Source organism: Martes martes (assembly GCF_963455335.1).
Source record: "Martes martes genome assembly, chromosome: 5".
Lineage (NCBI taxonomy): Eukaryota > Metazoa > Chordata > Mammalia > Carnivora > Mustelidae > Martes > Martes martes.
In genome coordinates this window covers 101,324,872-101,346,803 of record NC_137892.1, presented here as the reverse complement: position 1 = coordinate 101,346,803, position 21,932 = coordinate 101,324,872, and the positions used below count along the sequence as shown (strand labels likewise).

Sequence of the window (21,932 nt, the reverse complement as noted above, 5' to 3'; positions counted from 1 at the left end):
ATTAATTTATTTATTTATTTGACAGAGAGAGAGAGAGAGACAGTAAGAGAGGGAACACAAGCAGGGGAATTGGGAGAGGAAGAAGCAGGCTTCCCGCTGCGTAGGGAGCCTGATGCAGGGCTTGAACCTGGGACCCTGGGATCATGACCTGAGCCGAAGGCAGGTGCTTAATGACTGAGCCACCCAGGCACCCCTCTTATGCATTTTCTTGCCACATAAATTGAATATTTAAAATTTCCACTCTCTGATCTCTTGTTCTTCTTCTTTTTTTTAAGTAGAGATTTCTTTGGCAGTAGTGATATGGCTGTTCTCTTGAAGATGAACAGTCATCTTTTTAAAGTAATGACACTGGTTCTTATTTTTGTCTAGTTTCAAACCGGAGGCCCTATCGACAATACTACGTGGAGGCTTTTGGGGACCCTTCAGAGAGAGCCTGGGTGGCTGGAAAAGCAATCGTCATGTTCGAAGGCAGACATCAGTTTGAAGAGCTACCTGTTCTTAGGAGAAGAGGGAAGCAAAAAGAAAAAGGATATAGGCACAAGGTAAAAATAAATAAATAAAGCCTCTCTAATTATCTTCTTTGGGGTGGACAGGGAAGAGGCAAGGAAGAAGTCTTATATTTTTTTAAATGTAAGTTATTTCCTTTGATAGTAGGATATTTGTGAGAAAATAGATGAAAGCAGTATCTTTTCCTGGGATGAAATAGGACCAGCCTTCCATATATTTACAATTCTCAATTTTTTGAGAAATGATTTCAGATAACTTTTGCCATGTCACTTAGATGTAACAGTATAAAATGACATGACCAGTCTTTTTCGTCTCACTTCTTGTAAGAAGAAAATGATCATTGAAATGAAATATTCTATTTCTCACTCTCTGGATTAATTATTTCTCTAAAAAATGAGAAAGATAAAACTGTAAACATTTTTGTTTGTTGTCTTGGCTTTTTGTTTGTTTTTATTCACAGACAAGTGCGTTCCTTAATCCTTATCCTATTTCACCCATCTTCTTCTGGTAACCATCAGTTTGTTCTCTATAGTTTCAAGAGTCTGTTTCTTTGTCTTTCTCTTTCTCTTTTATTCCCTTTGCTCTTTTTTTTTAAGGTTTTTGTTTTTTTTAAATTTATTTGACACAGAGGTAGAGAGTACAAGTAGGCAGAGCAGCAGGCAGAGGGAAAAGGAGAAGCAGGTTTTCTGCTGAGCAGGGAGCCTGATGCAGGGCTTGATCCCAGGACCCTGGGATCATGACCTAAGCCGAAGGCAGCAGCTTAACCGACTGAGCCACCCAGGTGCCCCTGCTCTTTTATTTCTTAAATTACATGTATGAGTAAAATCATACGGGATTTGTCTTTGACTGTTACTCTCTAGCTTTATCCAAGTTGTTGCAAATGGTGGTGTTCTGGTTTTTGTATGGGGTGATTCATGCTTAATATTGCAGTTTCAAACCCAGTTACGTTTTAATAAAGAATATTGTGTTTTTATTCCCTTTGATATTTTGTGTTAAAGTCGGGTGAGTCAAATTTTGTTTTATTTCTTTTAATATTCCTTTGTAGTCAATTCTAGAAGGTGAAATATTTCCTATTAGATGAGTGTTTCATGCTTCTCTGTGTATAAATACTTAATAATCATTATTAGGATAAGTTAGAGTCATGTAGTGTCCCCTAATGTTTCTTAGTTGACTTCTCTGAGGATTAGTGTCTTCATCTCTAAAACTAGTATAATAATATGTATCCTCTAGAACTGTTGAGAGAATTAGAAATAATTATAAATATTTAATATGTGATAAATTTGATGTCCTGAAATAACTAGTATATGCTATTGTTACAATGAAGAAGGCTAACTGCATCAGTTCTTATACTTTGGGTGGTTGGTGGTAGGGAGGTATTCAAGCTTTTGTGTCGAGCCTTTAATTATGTAGCTTAACCAAGCCCCTTTTCAAAGGAGTTCAGTAGGGCTTTCAGATTCTGGAAAGTTGTTTTACTCTTGTTACAGTTATGAGAATTAATGAGTGTGTATAAAATAGATTAGATGGTCAGCTCATTGCTTTATAAGAGGAGGCTACCTTTCCAGTGACCTGAATTTTTACATGCTCAGTGGAACATCCCTTTTTACAGGTATTAAAATATAGTTAGCTAATAGTTAGAACCTTGACTAATAACTGTTGTATGAAGCCAGGGAGGAAAATAAGAGTTTGAAAAAACATTTCACAGAGCATCAGTGTCTCCATCTGTGAGGAATCAACAAAGGCACGTATGTAATACCCAAGGTGTTTTGGTGTCTCTGGACATGACTCAGCCCAGGAGACTGCTTGGTTATAATCCAGATTTTATGTAACATGTATTGAATAATCAGATACAGCACCAGAAGTAAAGGGGTCTAGGGATAACCAGAGGTTCAAGTTTAGGGTCTCCTAGGGTAGATCTGACCTCTTTTATCCTGTCCTCATTTTTCCATGTTTATCTTCTTTAGCCTTTTGCTTTCTCTTACACAGCTGAGCAAGTGCTTGGCCTTCATAAGTCAGGAAGTAAATAAATCCCATTGTAAAGCGTGGAGGGCTAAATGGGAAGGGTCTTATTATTCCTTGATTTAGTAATGTAATGTTGATTAGTAATGCAGTCCTAGTTATGTTCTACTCTTTTGTCCTTATAAAGGAGGGAGAGCCGAGGATTAATCTTTCCTCTAATGATAGGTCTTGGTGGTAGAAGTAGATTTGAGGAATCTCCCATTGTTTAGGCTTTGGGTGAACAGTGGGTACTAAACACGTAGCTAGTACCATAAAAGTATCGTTGAAGAAGTTATAAGTCTTGGAAGAGTTTCTTGAGAGGTCTTTGCTCATAATCTCTCTATTCCCTTTTGCATTTTTTTGATAAGAGATAATCTTTTTCTCCTTTAAATTTAAGGTTCCTCAGAAAATTTTGAGTAAATGGGAAGCCAGTGTTGGTCTTGCTGAACAGTATGATGTTCCCAAAGGGTCGAAGAACCGAAGATGCGTCACCAGTTCAATCAAGTTGGATAGTGAGGAGGATATGCCATTTGAGGACTGTGCAAATGATCCTGAATCAGAACATGACCTGTTACTTAATGGCTGCTTGAAATCTCTGGCTTTTGACTCTGAACATTCTGCAGATGAGAAGGAAAAGCCTTGTGCTAAGTCTCGAGCCAGGAAGAGTTCTGATAATCCAAAAAGGACTAGTATGAAAAAGGGCCACATGCAATTTGAAGCACATAAGGAAGAACGAAGGGGAAAGATTCCAGAGAACCTCGGCCTAAACTTTATTTCTGGGGATGTATCCGATAAGCAGGCCTCTAATGAACTTTCCAGGATAGCAAACAGCCTCACAGGGTCCAGCACTGCCCCAGGAGGTTTCCTGTTTTCTTCTTGTGCAAAAAACACGGCAAAGAAAGAATTTGAGACTTCAAATTGTGACTCTTTACTGGGCTTGTCTGAGGGTGCCTTGATCTCTAAACGTTCTGGGGAGAAGAAGAAACTCCAACGAGGTTTGGTGTGTAGTTCAAAAGTGCAGCTCTGTTATATTGGAGCAGGTGATGAAGAAAAGCGAAGTGATTCTATTAGTATCTGTACCACTTCTGATGATGGAAGCAGTGATCTGGACCCCATAGATCACAGTTCAGAATCCGATAACAGTGTCCTTGAAATTACAGATGCTTTTGATAGAACAGAGAATATGTTATCTGTGCAGAAACATGAAAAGGTAAAGTATACTAGGTATCCTGCCACAAACACTAAGGTAAAAGCAAAGCAAAAGTCCCTCATTACTAACTCACATACAGACCACTTAATGGATTGTACTAAGACAGCAGAGCCTGGAACTGAGACATCTCAGGTTAATCTCTCTGATCTTAAAGTATCTGCTGTTGTTCGCAAACCCCAGTCAGATTTTAGAAACGATGGTTTCTCTCCAAAATTCAACACACCATCAAGCATTTCCAGTGAGAACTCACTAATAAAAGGTGGGGCTACAAATCAAGCTCTTTTACATTCAAAAAGCAAACAGCCCAAGATCCGAAGTATAAAGTGCAAACATAAAGAAAATCCAGTTGTAGTGGAACCTCCAGTTACAAATGAGGACTGCAGTTTGAAATGCTGCTCTTCTGATACCAAAGGCTCTCCTTTGGCCAGCATTTCCAAAAGTGGGAAAATGGATGGGCTAAAACTACTGAGCAACATGCATGAGAAAACCAGGGATTCAAATGACATAGAAACAGCAGTGGTGAAACATGTTCTGTCAGAGTTGAAGGAACTCTCTTATAGATCCTTAAGTGAAGATGTGAGTGACTCTGGAACATCAAAGCCATCAAAACCATTACTTTTTTCTCCTGCCTCGGGTCAGAATCATATACCTATTGAACCAGATTACAAATTCAGTACATTGTTAATGATGTTAAAAGATATGCATGATAGTAAGACTAAGGAGCAGCGGTTAATGACTGCTCAGAACTTGGTCTCTTATCGGAGTCCTGGTCTTGGAGACTGTTCTACGAGTAGTCCTGTAGGTGCATCTAAGGTCTTGGTTTCAGGAAGCTCCACTCACAGTTCAGAAAAAAATGGAGACGGCACTCAGAACCCAGTCCGTCCTAGCCCTAGTGGGGGTGACCCTGCAGTGTCTGGAGAGTTGTCTGTATCTGTACCTGGCTTAGTGTCTGACAGAAGAGATGTCCCTGCTTCTGGTAAAAGTCGCTCAAACTGTGTTACTAGGCGCAACTGTGGGCGATCAAAACCATCATCTAAACTGCGAGATAGTTTTTCAGCCCAGATGGGAAAGAACACATTGAACCGTAAAGCCTTAAAGACCGAGCGCAAAAGAAAACTCAACCGACTTCCAGCTGTAACTCTTGATGCTGCACTGCAGGGAGACAGAGCAAGTGGGGTTGCAGAGAATGGTTCCTCAAGAGGTGGGCTAGAGGACCCTGGTAAAGAGGAACCCCTTCAGTTAATGGGCCATTTAACAAGTGAAGACAGTGCCCATTTTTCTAGTGTTCATTTTGATAACAAAGTCAAGCAGTCTGACCCTGATAAAATTCCTGAGAAAGCCTCCTCTTTTGAAAACAGAAAAGGCCCAGAGGTGGATACTGAAATGAACAGTGAGAATGATGAACCCAATGGTATAAATCAAGCGGTGCCTAAAAAGCGGTGGCAGCGTTTAAACCAAAGGCGCACTAAACCTCGTAAGCGCACTAACAGATTTAGGGAGAAGGAAAACTCTGAGGGTGCCTTTGGGGTTTTGCTTCCTGCTGACCCCGTAAAGAAGGGGGATGAGTTCCCGGAGCATAGATCTCCTACGTCAGCAAACATACTGGAGGATACGCTGGCAGATCCAAATCATGCCAGCTGCTTAGATGCAGTTGGATCACGGTTGAATGTTTGTGATAAATCCAGTGCCAGCATCGAAGAGATGGAAAAAGAGCCGGGAATTCCCAGTTTGACACCTCAGCCTGAGCTCCCTGAACCAGGTAAGAACTCCTGAGACAATGATAAGGATTAGAGAAGTGGTGATAATGTTACCCATCTGAAGTTGGTCTGTTTTGATGGAAGGGCCAAGTGTAAATTGGGAGGAAAGTGCCATCCCGTGAAAGAAGAGCTTTATATGTAGGATCTGAATCTTGAGGGCCAGGTTTCCATATACTTTCAGAAATTATGTTTTACCAGAAGCTCTCCCTCTTATTTAAAATTTTATTTGAGAGAGAATGAGAGAGAGCACAAGGGTAGGGGGCAGAGGGAGAGGGAGGAGCAGACTCCCCACTGAGCAGAGAGCCTGAAGGGGGGCTCAGTCCCAGAACCATGGGATCATGACCTGAGCTGAAAGCAGATGCTTAACCTACTGACCCATCCAGGTGCTCCCAACCTGACCTTTTAAAATCTGTGAACTTTTTGGAACTCAGTCTGGCATTGTAGGTAATTGAGAGGCCCTGAGCCTAAAATTTATGTATAGTTATTAGTTTACAGAAAGTGAATAGATTTTACTGAATATTAGGCTTCCTTTACACAATTTAAGGAAGGTCCATTGATTATGTAGACAAAGGGACATTTGTTTTGGCGAAAAAAGAAAGTGTTCTTTAGTACTTATTTGAAGGCTTTAGATGTCTTAACTTCCCTTCTATAACAAGGCTTGAGAACAACAAAAAACTAAAGTACCAGGGTATCTTACCTTAGCAGCAGAAGAAAAACAGCCGAAGTCTTTCAAAGTACTAATATTATACATTATAGTTTTTTTTTTTTTTAAGATTTTATTTATTCACTAGAGAAAGAGAGAGAGAGAGAGCACAGGTAGGGGGAGAGGCTAACGGAGAGGGAGAAGCAGACTCCTCGCTAAGCTGGGAGCCTGACATGGGGCTAAATCCCAGGACCTTGACCTGGTATCGTGACCTGAGTCAAAGCAGATGCCCAACCATCTGAGTCACCTAGGTGCCCCTACAGTATAGTTGTTGAGGGTAAAACTATCCTTAAACATAAGACTCTCAAAGTTGTTTACTGTAGTAGATTTTTTTTAACAGCTTTATTGAGATACAAATCAATACCATGAAATATCTATCATTTTAAAGTTTATACCTCAGTGATTTTTATTATATTCACAGACTTCTGCAGTCATCAACACAATCAATTTTGGAATATTTGCATCACCCAGGAAAGAAGCATAGTACTCTTTATTAACCTCCCTTCATTTCTCCCCAATCTGTAGGTTTTCCTGTTCTATACATTTCATGTTAATAGATTCATACAATATGTAGTACTTTGGTGTTTGGTTCTTTGAGTTAGCATGTAGCAGTGCTTTATTTTTATTGTGGTAAAAAATACATAAATTTACCTTCTGAACAAGTTTAAACTGTACAGTATTACTGTATGCACATTATTGAAGAGTAGATCTTTAGAACTTTTTCATCTTCCATGTCTGAAACCATACTGAATTGAACAACAGTTTTTTACTTTTCCCCCACCCCCCTGGCAACCACCATTCTCTTTCTGTTTTTATAAGTTGGATTACTTTATATATCTCATGTAAGTGGAATCATGTACTATTTGTCTTTTTGAGATTGAATTATTTCATTTAGCATAATGTCTTCAGGGTTCATTCATGTTTTAGCATATACACGATTTCTGTTTTTCTTGAAGCTGAATAATAGTCCATTGTATGTGTAAACCATATTTTTTTTTCTATTCATCTGTCAGTAGACATTTAGGATTGGACATTTTAGGTTGCTTCTGTCTTGGCTGTTGTGAATAAAACTGTACTGAACATGAGTGTGAAAATCTTTTGGGATCACATTTTCAATTCTTTTAGATGTATGCCAGAATTGGAAGTGATCATATAATTCTGTTTTTAGTATTTTGAGGAAACTCCATACTGTTTTCCATAGTGGATGCACATTTTATAATCCTACCAACAGTGCACTTAGTGTTTCAATTTCTTCACATCCTCACCAGCACTTGTTATTTATTTATTTATTTATTTTTAATAGTGGCCATTCTAACAGGTGTAAGATGATAGCTCATTGTGGTTTTGATTTTCATTTCCCCAGTGATCAGTGATATTGAGGATCTTTTCATTTGCTTGTTGACCATTTGTGTATCTTCTTTGAAGAAATCGGGGCACCTGGGTGGCTCAGTGGGTTAAGCTTCTGCCTTCGGCTTGGGTCATAATCCTGGGGTCCTGGTATCAAGCCCCACATCGGGCTCTCTACTTAGTGGGGAGCCTGCTTCCTCCTCTCCCTCTCTCTGCCTGCCACTCTGCCTCCTTGTGATCTCTGTCAAATTGAAAAAAAGAAAGTCTCTCCAGGTGCTTTGACCATTTTTGAATCGGCTTGTTTTGTTACCCAGTTGTAGGCTTTCTCCCTCCCTCCTTCTTCCCTCCCTTCCTACATTCCCTCCTTCTTTCTTTCTTTTTCCCCCTTATTTGGTAAATGGTTTGCAGAAATTTTCTTTCATTTTGTAGGTTGATTTTTTTTCGCTATGTTAATTGTTTACTTTGCTGTGCAGAAGATTTTAAGTTTGATGCAGTCCATTTTGTCTATTTTTGCTGTTGTTATCTGTGCTTTTACTTGTTATCAAATAAATCATTGCTTTCATTCCAGTCATGAATCAATTTTTTCCCCTTGCTTTTTTCTGGAGTGTTACAGTTTCAGATCTTAGATTTAGGTCTTTGATCCATTTTGAGTTAGTTTTTATATATGGTGTAAGATAAGGATCCATCTTTCTTTTGCATGTGGATATCCACTTTTCCCAGCACCATTTATTGATGAGACCATCCTTTCCCCATTGTGTAGTCTTAGCATATTGGTCAAAGATATTTTGACCATACACTTAGGGTTTATTTCTGTGTTCTCCATTTTGTTCCATTGACCTATACGTCTGTCATTATGGCAATATCATATTGAAATGTAGCTTTATAATATATTTTGAAGAAAGGATGTATTTGTTCTTTGCCAAGATTATTTTTGGCTATTTAGTGTTCGTTAAGATTCCATGTGAATTTTAGGAATTTTTTTTTTCTTGTTTCTGCAAAAAGTGCTGTTGGGATTTTGGTGCCTGGCTGTTTCAGTTGGTAGAACATGTGATTTTTTTATCTCAAGGTCATGAGTTAAAGCCGCATGTTGGGCCTAGACCTTACTCTAAAAAATGTTGAGGGACACCTGAGGGGGTCAGTGGGTTAAGTGTCCAACTCTTGTTTTGGCTGAGGTTATGATCTCATGGGTTGTGAGATGGGGCACTGTCATTGGGCTTTGTGCACAGCTGGGAGTCTGCTTAAAGATTCTCTCCTTCTGGGTGCCTGGGTGGCTCAGTTGGTTGAGCGACTGCCTTCGGCTCAGGTCATGATCCCAGACTTCCAGGATCGAGTCCTGCATCAGGCTCCCAGCTCTTTGGGGAGTCTGCTTCTCCCTCTGATCTTCTCTCTCATGCTCTCTCTCACTCATTAAAAAAAAAAGAAAGAAAAAAAAAAGATTCTCTCCTTCTGCCCCTTCCCTCCCCACTGGTGTGCGTATGTGCTCTCTTGGTCTCCCTCTCTTCAAAATAAATAAATCTTAAAAAAAAAAAATTGTTGAATTTTGTCAAGCCTTGTCTGCATCACTTGAGATAGTCATGTAATTTTCTTCATTTTGGTAACATTTGTATTACATTTACTTTTTTTTTTTTTAAGATTTTATTTATTTATTTGACAGAGATCACAAGTAGGCAGAGAGGCAGGCACAGAGAGAGGAGGAAGCAGGCTCCCTGCAGAGGAGAGAGCCCGATGCGGGGCTGGATCCCAGGACCCTAGGATCATGACCTGAGCCGAAGGCAGAGGCTTTAACCCACTGAGCTACCCAGGCGCCCCTATTTGTTATTTATGTATGTATGTATGTATGTATTTGACAGAGATCACAAGTAGGCAGAGAGAGAGGGGGGGAAGCAGGCTTCCCGCTGCGCAGAGAGCCCGATTCGGGGCTCGATCCCAGGACCCTGGGATCATGACCTGAGCCGAAGGCAGAGGCTTTAACCCAGTGAGCCTCCCAGGCTCCCCTGTTTGTTTGTTAATTTTAGAGATAGAGCTGGGTTGGGGTGCTGAGGGAGAGGGAGAGAGAGATTCTTAAGTAGGCTTCATGCCCAGCATGGAGCCAGATGGGGGCTTGATCTCACAACCCTGAGATCATGACCTGGGCCGAAAACTACAGTCGCATGCTTAACCACCTAAGGCACCCAGGCACTCCTGGAGATTTGTTTGGACCCTTTGATTAGGGCCACGTTTCCCTGTTTCTTTGTGTACTTGGTGATTCCCGCCCCCACCCCCCCAGTTTTATACATTTGAATAAGAACCACTTTAGTCTTTAGGGATTGGCTCTGGACATTTCACCAGTCACCTCAATTGGATATTCTGGAGACCTGAATGGTGGGCTTCTTTGGGCTTACATGTGTGATTTCCTAATTACGGAGTTCTGTTTCCTTTTTGGGGGCTTGTAATCTTGCTCCCTCTAGTGTTTTTCTGCAGTACTGAAGGTTTACTTGTGTCACTGCAACTTTTCCCTCTTAGTGGCTCCCAGGTATTCAAAGAGTACTGGTTCCCCATTTGCTCTCAAAAGTAGGCAAGACAGATGCTAACTAGCCCCTTGGGCAATTCTCCAGAAATCCAGATTGCCAAATGCTGGCTCCAGTCTTTAACCTTGAGGAGTATAAGTTTAGTATCATCTCCTGATCTCATCAAACTGTGCTGGCCTTTGACTACCTCATCGCAAGCCATCTGGTTCCTCAGCATGCTGCCCATTCTCTGCCTTGTCTTCAGCAGCCCTCATGAATCCAAACTATGTGGGTTCTGTTAGTGGTCCCAGTCCTGTTAAACAGTCTGGTCTCTTGGGCAGCCCTTTGAAAAGCTGGTGTGTTGGCCACAAGCTCCCCATCCCCAGCTCCCTCACTTCCCCCAACCACGAGGGGAGCTTTGCCTGCATTGGGAGTGGCAGTCTCAGATAAAGTGAATTTGGCTCTTTTTGAACCCATTTTGATGCTATAGTTCTTGTCTTTTGAACTTGCCTGGGGGTATTGCAGCCTCCTAACTGGTTTCTAGAGTACTCCTGTAGGGGCTCCAGTTCTGCCATCTTACTGCTACTACTCTTTCCTCATGTCCTTTTTTTTTAAAAGATTTATTTATTTATTTTTAGAGATAGAGCACATATGTGCAGAAGCAAGGGGGGCAGAGGGAGAGAGAAACTCCAAGGAGACTTGGGCAGAGTGCAGAGTCTGGCACAGGGCTCCATTCCACAACCCTGAAATTACAACCTGAGCCACAACTAAGAGTTGGACACTTAACCGACTGTGCCACCCAGGCCAACCCTGTTTCATGTCTTTTTAATGCCAAATAATACTCCATTGTATGAGCAAACCATTTTTTATTATTTCATCAACTGATAGCTATTGGGTTGTTTCCACATTTTGGCCTTTATGAAAAATGGTATTATTTGAACTTTTGTGTGCTATGGTTTGTATGGCTATATTTTCATTTCTACTGTTTATATATTTAAAAGCAGAATTGCTGGGTCATTTTGTAACTATGTATGTAAAACTTTTGAAGAACTGCTAGAATGTTTTGCCAAAGCTCTTTTGATATTTTACATTCCTATTTGCAATATACAAGGGTTCCAGTTTCTCTACCTCTTTACTCACACCTATTTTAAATAGCTTGTCCTAGTAGTGTCATGGAGTATTTCATTATTGTGCTTTGATTTGCATTTCCCTGCTGGTTGTTAATATTAAGCATCTCTTCATGTATTTAGTGGTCTTACTTAAATCCTTTGCAGAAGCATCTGTCTAGATCCTTTGACTATTTTTTGATTGGACTGTTTGTCTTTTTATTATTTAATTCTAAGAATTCTTTACTTCGTGTAGATCTAAGTATTATTGCATATGAATTATAAATATTTTCTTCCATTTAATGGGTTTACCAATTACATTTTTGATTATATATTTTTGAAGCGCAAGTGGTTTTAATTTGGATGAAGTCTGGTTTGTGTTTTCCTTGGTTGCTTATGCTTTCGGTGTCATGTCTCAGTAATCATTGCCTAATCCAGTTGTCTCAGCACCATTTGTGTTAAAAAGTATATTATTTTTCCATTGAATGGTCTTGGTATCTTAGCTGAAAATCATTTGACCATAAATGTGATGATTCATTTCAGCCTTCAACTCCTTTCTTTTGGCATGTATATATATGTCTTGTCTTTATGTCAGTGCCACAAAGTCTTAATTACACTGTTTGTACAGTAATTATTATAATTTTGAAATTGGAAAGTATTGAGTCCTTCAACTTTGTCTGTTTCCGAGATTGTTTGGCTTTCTGGATCTTTTGCATTTCCATTTTAATTTTAGGAACAATGCGTTAATTGCTGCAAAAATTCCAGCTGGGGGAAAAAAAAATTCCAGCTGGGATTTTGATGAGGGTTGTACTGGATCTGTATGTCAGTTTGGGCAGTGTTGCCATAGTTAACAATATTAAGTTTTCTAAACTGTACACAAGGAATGGCTTTCCATTAATTTAGTTGTATTTCATTAATTTCAATGATGTTTCATAGTTTTCTGTGTATAAATCTTATGCTGCTTTTATTGAGTTTATTCCTCAGTATTTTACTGTTTCTTTAAAAATTTTATTCATTTTTGGGGCGCCTGGGTGGCTCAGTGGGTTAAAGCCTCTGCCTTCAGCCCAGGTCATGATCCCAGAGTCCTGGGATCGAGCCCCACATCGGGCTCTCTGCTCAGCGGGGAGCCTGCTTCCCTTCCTCTCTCTCTGCCTGCCTGTCTGCCTGCTTGTGATCTCTGTCTGTCAAATAAATAAATAAAATCTTTAAAAAAAAAAATTTTTATTCATTTTTGATCCTGTTAGAAATGAAATCATTTCCTTAATTTCATTCTTAGGTTGCTCATTGCGACTATACAGAAATATAGTTGATATTTGTGTATTGATTTTGCATGTTGCAACCTTGCTGAACCCATTTTTTTAGTTGATTGTTTTCTTGTGAATTTCTTAGGATTTTCTTCGTACATGGTCATGTCATCAACTAATAAAGATAGTTTAACTTCATCATTTCTAATCTGGATGTCTTTTATTTGTATTTTTTCTTGCCTAATTCCCAGCTAAAGCCTCCAGTGCAATGTTAAGCATAAGTGGAGTGAACAGGCACTCTTGTCTTGCTCCTGGTCTTAGTGAGAAAGCATCTAGTCTTTTACCATTAACTGTGATATTAGCTATGACTTTGAAAGATGGCCTTTCAGGTTGAGAAAGTTCCCTTATATACTTTGTTTGTTAAACGGTTTTTCTGTGTCTGTTGAAATAATCATTCCTTTTTACTCCCTTTATTCTGTTAACATGATGTATTAATTGCATTGATTGATTTTCTTATGGGAGCTGCAAATCCTCAGGAGGACCAGTCACAGCTTCTCAAGGACTTATGGCTCCCCTTCTGCTTTGTGCCAAAGCACCTTTCCTTGTGGTCTTCTGGAGGTTTGGACAATGGTGTACTTTTGCTTCATTGTGACTCTGAGGAAGAGAGTCCTTTGGGGCACTAGTTTATTCCTCAGGGCACTAGTTAATTCTCTTTTAAACTTCTGCCCCTTACACTTCAGTAGGATCACAAAAAAGCCTTCAGGACAAAATCCATTTCAGTGCTATATTTCTCTGGGCCATTCCTTTGTGTTTGGTTTGTAGTTCTAAACAGTCTTGTCAGTGCTTTGCTGACAAATTTTTAAAACACTTTATACAGGGGCTTCTGGGTGGCTCAGTTGTTAAGCTTCTGCCTTTGGCTCAGGTCATGATCCCAGGTTGCTGGGATCGAGTCTCACGTCAGGCTCCCTGCTCAGTGGAAAGCCTGCTTCTCCCTCTCCCACTCCCCCTGCTTGTGTTCCCTCTCTCACTGTCAAATAAATAAAATCTTAAAAAAATTTTATACAGCATTTTATTTATTTTCAGAGGACTCAGTAACTTAACTGTTATTATGAAGAGATGTTCGGATTTTTGCTTTTTTTACCCCCTTTTAACATTTTGCTTCTGAGATTTCAGTCTTAGGAAAGTAGAGGTATGACAAAAGCTGATAATGTGTAGTGAGGATGATATTGATGTTAGTACTGTAGTCCTTTAGGAAAATTCACCATTTTGATGAGAAAAAGAAAGTTTTGTAATTAGTCTTAAAAAGATTTAACTTTTGGGGCACGTGTGTGGCTCAGTGGGTTAAAGCCTCCCAGTGTTCTGGGATCGAGCCCCACATCGGGCTCTCTGCTTAGGAGGGAGCCTGCTTCCTCCTCTCTCTCTCTGCCTGCCTCTCTGCCTACTTGTGATCTCTGTCTGTCAAATAAATAAACAAAATCTTAAAAAAAAAAGTCTTAAAAAATAAACTTTATTCAATATAGTTGAATATAGTCAATTTTATATACTATAAGGTTCATACATTGTATTTTATTTATTTATTTGTCACAGAGAGAGAGAGCACAAGTAGGCAGAGTGGCAGGCAGAGGCAGAGAGAGAAGCAGGCTCCCTGCTGAGCAAGGAGCTCAACCTGGGACTTGATCCCAGGACCCTGGGATCATGACATGAGCTAAAGGCAGTGGCTTAACCGACTGAGCCACGCAGGTGTCCCAAGGTTCATACATTTTAAGTACATAAGGAGGTGATTTTTGGTGAGTTTGTTGAGTTGTGCAACAATCCCCATAAATGAGTTTTAGAACATTTCTTCTATCCAGTAAGATTCTTCTGTCCCATTTATAGTTTGTCTGTTTGTACTCCCAGCCACCACTAATCCACCACTACCCCCACTCCCATTTGCCTTTTCTGTACATGTCATATTAATGGAATCATACAGTATATGACCTTTTGTGTCTTGCTCTTTTCATTTAGCACAATGTTTCTGGTTTTGTGATTTATCCATATTCTGGCATATATCAATGTTTTGTTTTTTATTGCTGGATAGTATTCAGGGCACAGAAAACCACATTTTGTGTACCTGTTCTTCAGTTGGTGAACAGCTGGGATTGATTTAACTTTTTGGATATTTTATTATTTTAGCTGGTTTATGTACACACTCTGTAGTCTAAAAAGATACTGCTAAACTTTCCTATATGAGTAATTTGTATCCATTCTTTACAATAGGTCTTGGCTCTGTGCTAGGAGTTGATGTGTATTTGCCAAGAAATTTAATCATGGTCATATTTTGACTCTTGCTCTGTGCCATGTATTGAGGTTTACATGATTTACTCATCTCTCCATTAGCTTTTGTTATTTTCCACCTTTTAATATTTCCCTTTAGTATCCAAAAGGTCATGTTCCCCTTTCGTTCTTGATACTCTGTTTATGTTAATTTGGCAAGCCACTTCCTTTTGGCCATTTATAGAGTAATTGGATATGGTGAGTTAGTTCTCTGATTTCTTTCAACTCAAAAGTAGTTTTAATGGATGAGCAGTCTAGTTTAGGTGAGAACATAGGTGGGAGTAGGGAGTTTCGGAAGTAGGTGTAGTTGGAGAGGGCAAGAAACAGAAACTCAGGAACAGCTGGAGACTTTGGGTTTTAAGTCATTCAGTTGTGACCAGGGTGTTTTCATTTACAATGTGTTATCCTGTTGTACATTTAAGAGGGGGAATTGGTAATCTTTTTCTTAAAAGGACAAATAGTAAGTATTTTAAGCTTTGTAAGCCATACTGTCTTCTGTCACTCTTAACTCTTTGTGACACAAAAGCAGACATAAGCCATTGGTAAATAAATGAACATGGTTGTATTCCAGTAAAACTTTATTTACTAAAATAATCCCACTAGTAGTTTGCCAAACCCCAAGCCTTTAAAGGATTGTTTGATACAGTGTTGGTGAGGAGCAATGCAAGTACTTGTGTGGGGTTTTTTTGTTGTTTTGTTTCTTTTTTTCTTTTCTTTTCTTTTTTTTTGGTGAGCAGCAAAGCAAAGTGATAGTACAAAGCTCCCGAGGAGGGAGGGGATCCAAGAGGGTTGCCTGCAATGTATGTACTTGTGCAGGAACCTAGTAGTATGTCAGATACAGTTTTTACATTAATTTCCAGTCTTTTATGCTCCTTGTTGATTTTCTTGTGGATCTTAAGGAAGTAAAGAACTAAAGGACTAAAATTTAGTTTGAGAACTTACTTGGTGAGAGAAGTAAACCCAGAGACAGAATGGGGACAGTAGCTTCAGGAGGAAATAGAGGGGACAGATTAGCCCATGGAACCTTCTGAGAAGACAGAGAACATAACCTGTCTGGGATTGAGGTCTAATTAACGTGGGGAGGTAGTGATGGATGTGGCTGTGTCGGGTGGGGTAGGATAAGGGATATGATGATGTGATAGCATAGAGATCTGTTTTAGTAAAACGAACCCAGTGGTTTTGGAGCTTGGAGAGTTTTTGGTTGGAATCATGGCCTTACTACTTAAGTAATGGACTAACTAGAGTGGGCTTAGGCAAGGCACTTTCCTCTTCAAGCCTGTTACTTTTAAGAAATTGATTTAAGTAATCTCTACACCCAGTGTGGGGATCAGGCTTAGAACCCTGAGATCAAGAGTCGCATGCTATACTGACTGAGCCAGCCAGGCACCTCTCAGTTACATTTTTTATAAAATGATGATGTCATCACTTACTTTGAAGTAAAGATTAGAAATTCATGAATGGGGCGCCTGGGTGGCTCAGTGGGTTAAGCCTCTGCCTTCAGCTCAGGTCATGATCTCTGGGTCTGGGGATCGAGTCCCGCATCGGGCTCTCTGCTCGGCAGAGAGCCTGCTTCCTCCCCTCTCTCTGCTTGCCTCTCTGCCTACTTGTGATCTCTCTCTGTCAAATAAATAAATAAAATCTTAAAAAAAAAATTCATGAACGTTAAATGGCTGGATGGTGACTTGCATGCACGTAGTAAACACATGTTATTCCGTATCATTTCTTTGGTCTTATTTGTGTTTAAAAATGTCGTTGGTGGGGGCACCTGGGTGGCTCAGTGGGCTAAAGGCTCTGCCTTCGGCTCAGGTCGTGAACCCAGGGTCCTGGGATCGAGCCCCGCATCTGGCTCCCTACTCAGCGGGGAGCCTGCTTCCTCCTCTCTCTCTCTGCCTGCCTCTCTGCCTACTTGTGATCTCTGTCTGTCAAATAAATAAATAAAATCTTTTTTATAAAATTAAAAAAAAATGTCATTGGTGGGAACCTGGGTGGCTCAGTGGGTTAAGCCTCTGCCTTCAGCTCAGGTCATGGTCTCAGGGTCCTGGGATCCATGCCCGCATTGGGTTCTCTGCTCCGCAGGGAGCCTGCTTCCCTGTCTCTCTTCTGCCTGCCTCTCTGCCTACTTGTGATTTCTCTCTCTGTCAAATAAGTAAATAAATAATTCTTAAAAAAAAAAAAGTCATTGGTGTTTGAAAATTTAGATGGTATCTAATAGGGCTTTATTAAAGGCATAATCTATTTGCCTCAGAGCATAAAATTGCTAACCATTAACTGTCACAGGTACAGATGCATATATACTTATTTCAGAATGTATTTTAGCTTATTTCTTTTCTCCAAGAGAGATTTTTTAGAACATTATTATTTGAGGGAAACATTTTAAGTCATTGTTTGGCTGGTTGTTTTAACTTCTTTTGAAATACTTACTTGGGAAAAACTCACCAGCGTGGATCACTTACAGGTGTATTGTCTAAAACTGAGTAGTTAGGAAAATTGCATTGGTTGAAGGGTTTAACAAGCCCTGTAATTATATTGGGAGCTCTGTAGGTATATAATTTTAATAACTATGTCAGCCTCTACCATTAACTTCCTATTTTTTATTAATACTTTATTTTTTTTAGAGTAGTTTTAGGTGTGTAGCAAAATTGAGGAGAAGGCACAGAGTTTTTCTGTATACCTTGTCCACACACATGCACAACCTTCCCTGTTACCAACGTCCACTGCTGGAGTGGTATTTTGTTAAAATTGATGCATCTACATTGGCACATTGTAATCACCCAAAGCCCACAGTTTACCTTAGGGTTCATTCTTAGTGTTGTATATTCTTTGGCTTTGGACAAATATATAACGACGTGTATTCATGATTATGGTATCATACAGAGTATTTTCACTGCCGTAAAAATCCTCTGTGTTCTGCGTATGTAGCCCTTTCTCCCTCCAGGTGCATGCCCTCCGACTTTACCCCCTGGTAACTACTTTTTATGGTCTTCATAGTTTTGCCTTTTCCGGAATGTATATATGTAATCATACAGTATTTATATAGCCTTTTCACATTGGCTTTTTTCACCCGGTAATATACATGTAAGTGTTCTCCATGTCTTTTCATGGTTTTGTACCTCATATCTTTTTAGTGTTGAATAATATTCTCTTGTCTGTACATACCACAGTTTATCAATTCCTGTGTCTTGGTGGCTTCCAAGTTTTGATAGTTATGAATAAAGCTGCTTTAAAAACCTATGGCAAGGTTTTTGGGTGAATAAAAGTTTTCAACTCCTTTTATATTAGATTTAAATAGTTAAACTAAGTGATATATTACTACTATTTATTACTACGAAATTACAGTAGTTAGAAAAAAATTATTTTTCATATCTCATCCTAACAAAGTTCTATGGCTTTTTTCCATAGTAAAAGCCTTTGCCAAGTTTACTGTGCCTGTGATTTGACCATTTCCTTTTGTTCACAACTTATGCATTTCTTTGAAAGAACATTAGTATTCCTCATTCAACTGAGGCAGAAATAGTTTCATCTGAGGTCATTGTCTCATGAAGTACTTATTGTCTCCTGAGGAGACTGTATCCTACATTCTGTATACATTAGGTTTTGCTCCCAAAGACCTTATAAAATGAGTATAGTATGTTAAACTGGACAAAGTTTTATTGGGAAATTATAATAGGTATTTATTTTACAATTAACTCAAAGAAAAATGGTATGGTACTTTGAAATTTGACCATAAAAGATGACAGGTTTTTTTCTCAAAAGATACCCTGAACTCTGTATTTTTTTTTTTTTAAGATTGTATTTTTTTATTTGACAAAGAGAGAGATAGTAAGAGAGGGAGCACAGTCAGGGGGAGTGGGAGTGGGAGAAGCAGGCTTTCCGCTGAACAAGGAGTCTGATGGAGGGCTTGATCCCAAGACCATGGGATCATGACCTGAGCCAAGGGCAGATGCTTAATGACTGAGCCACCCAGGTGCCCCTGAACTCCTGAACTCTGTATTTTTATCTTATTTTCTGTCTTTGGCATACATGCCACATACTTTTTATGTCATTGAGGTAATGGTATACATATAATTATATTTTTTAATGATTCTATTAAGATCTATTCCTCAATTTTCTGATGTGAAACTCATATCACAACTATGATATGAAGAGTGTGTATAGTGCTTTTGAAATTCACACGGTAGTACTGATTAGGTAAATATTCTATCTGAAATATCTAGTATTCTACATAATCTAGAGAGATGTTATTAAAATAATTTATGGTATATTTTATGAATTTGCTTTATTTAGACTTTATTAAGGATTGTATTTATTTATTTATTAAGATTTTATTTATTTGACAGACAGAGATCACAAGTAGAGAGGCAGGCAGTGGGGTGAGGGGAAGCAGGCTCTCCGCTGAGCAGAGCCAGATGTGGGGCTTGATCCCAGGACCCTGAGATCATGACCTGAGCTGAAGGCAGAGGCTCAACCCACTGAGCTGCCCAGGTGGCCCGATTTTATTTATTTATTAGAGAGAGAGAACATGAGGCAGGGGGTAGGCAGAGCGAGCGGGAGAAGCGGACTCCCCCTGAGCAGGGACCCTGATGCAGGGCTCAATCCCAGGACCCTGGGATCATGACTAGGCCGAAGGCAGGTGCTTAAGCAACTGAGTCACCCAGGCTCCCCTAGACTGTATTTTAATGTTAGCTCTATCAGTCACTATGGGACACTAGTTAGTTTCAGTTTAATCTTTTTTTTTTTTTAAACCTTTTCCTTAACTTCAGATGGTCTGTGTATGTGTATGTGTATAGAGCAACAGAAGTTGCTCTCAGTCTCCCCTCTCAGCTTCTGCATGTGATAAACCATAGGAAATCACTTTTAGTGTCTTGGAGCTTAAGCAGAGTGATTTTAAGAATTTCCCATCTCTGTACCTTTGAGAGTGCAGGGATGGTTTCATGAAAGCAATGGTCTCTCGTCTAACATTTTGGTTAATACGAACTCGTTTCTCCTCTTTTAGCTGTGCGGTCAGAGAAGAAACGCCTTAGGAAGCCAAGCAAATGGCTTCTGGAGTACACAGAAGAATACGATCAGATATTTGCTCCTAAGAAAAAACAAAAGAAGGTGCAGGAACAGGTGCACAAGGTATGTTCCAACATTTTCAACGGTCTTTTCATCAGTACTTTCAGGATGTTGCAGTTTTGCCTTTAATATCCTTTTTTGTCTGCATGGGACAATAATTTCCTTAACTGAGATCTTGCTTTTTCCATTTTTTACCTCTAGCTTTTGGCACTACTTAGAATATACATGAAAGTATAAGTGACTCTATGCACTTTCTGTAGTATATGTGTGTATAAATTTTTTCCTCCCTTTGCTTTTAGATAGTAATGATTTGGGAATATTATTATGACAAAATATTAAAATCATAGAACATAAAATATGGTAGGATAATTTTTTATTTTTATTTTTTAAGATTTACTTATTTGAGAGAGAAAGAGCGTGGAGGGGAGGGCCTGAAGGAGAGGGAAAGAGAGTCTGAAGCAGACTCCATGTTCAACATGGAGCCCCACGTGGGGCTTGATCTCACAACCCTGAGATCATGAACTGAGCCCAGACCAAGAAACAGAGGCTCAACTGACTGCACCACCAAAGCACCCCAGGATTGTAATTTTTTAAACAAAGGTGATTGATACCTTATTTGCCTTATTTTTAATTCAGTTCTTTTGTTTTGAATTTTTATTTAAGTAATCTCTACAACCAACCTGGGGCTCAAACTCATGACCCTGAGATCAGCAGTTTGCATACTTGCAACTGAGCCAGCCAGGCACCCCTTAATTCAGTTTTTTTTAGGCTCACTTATTTTAAAGTAAATTAGAGACATTTTACTCTATCCTTAAATAATATGCATCTCTAAAAATAGAACATTTTCCTTCATAAATGATTTAACTTTATTGCATCTTATAAGATTAGTTCATCTAATAACAACAAATCCATATTTAGATTTCCTCACTTGCCCTCTAACCTTTACATTTGGTTTATTCATTTTAGGTCTGCATATTATATCTGGTTGTTACATTTTTAAAATTTCTTTAAATCTAGAACAGTCCCCCTTTTTTCAGGATCCTATCTAACTAATGAGAATAATACCTTTACAGGATCCCCTTTCTAGATTTGTATGCTGGCTTCCTCATATATTTCACTAAACTCTTCTCTGTCTTCCTTGTTATGTGGAAAATACAACTAAGAATTTGATGGATTCAATTTGAATGGTTTCAGCTAGATTAAATTATAGGTGCTATTGTGTCGTATATTGCACGACATTAGAAGTTATCCATAGCTCTGATTTCCTTCTTTTAAGTCATTTTGCTCCCTTTGATCAAGAAGTAGTATGTGGGGTGCCTGGGTGGCTCAGTTGGTTGAGCATCTGACTCTTGGTTTCAGCTCAGGTTATGATCTCAGAATCCTGGGATCAAGCCCTGCATTGGGCACTGTGCTCAGCCACAAAGTCAGTCTTATTTTTTGCCTCTCTCCCTCTCCCCTGCTCGCAGGCGCTCTCTGACTCTAAAACGAATCAAATCAAATCAATAAATAAAATCTTTTTTTTTTTAAGATTTTATTTATTTATTTACAGGCAGAGATCACAAGTAGGCAGAGAGGTAGGCAGAGAGAGGGGGAAGCAGGCTCCCCAGAGACCCCAATGCGGGGCTCGATCCCAGGACCCTGAGATCATGACCTGAGCCGAAGGTAGAGGCCTTAACCCACTGAGCCACCCATGCGCCCCTCAATAAATGAAATCTTTAAAATAGCCACAGTGAAGCAGTATGTATGTAACTACTTTGGCTTCTTAAGAATGTCTTTTTTCTCTAACCATTATTTCCCTAATGGTTTTTTAAGAATATCAGTCAAAGATTTCTTGCCTGTATCAATAATTTCATTAGGGGTTACAAAATGAAAACTTTCAGATTTTATTATTTCTTCTACTTTGATTAGCTAGCGATCTCTTTCATTAACTGAACACTTTATTGTCTTGATATATATGAAAGGAAGCATAAATGCTTATTTCTTTCCTTAATTTACTAACTTAACATTGGGAATTCATTATTAGCTGCTTTATTGGTGACATATTAGGAAATCTTTCTGTGGGTGGGGAGGGTTATCATATGGCCTTAATGAACTTTATAGCTTTAGTATATCTCAACTACATTTTTTCCCTTTTAAAAAAATTATAGTAAAATATACATAACAAAATTTGTTATTTAAACATTGTTAGGTGTACAGCTCTTTGTCATTA

At 39.2% G+C, this 21,932-nt stretch overlaps 1 protein-coding gene across 1 annotated transcript in view; it reads left to right on the top strand.

Annotated features, from left to right (window-relative positions):
* Positions 1-21,932, top strand: part of NSD1 (nuclear receptor binding SET domain protein 1) — a 146,422-nt gene that overhangs the window by 76,987 nt on the left and 47,503 nt on the right. The window contains 3 exon segments of the mRNA XM_080803602.1: positions 370-542; positions 2,900-5,471; positions 19,662-19,786. Of these exon segments, the coding sequence (XP_080659728.1) occupies positions 370-542; positions 2,900-5,471; positions 19,662-19,786 (2,870 nt within the window).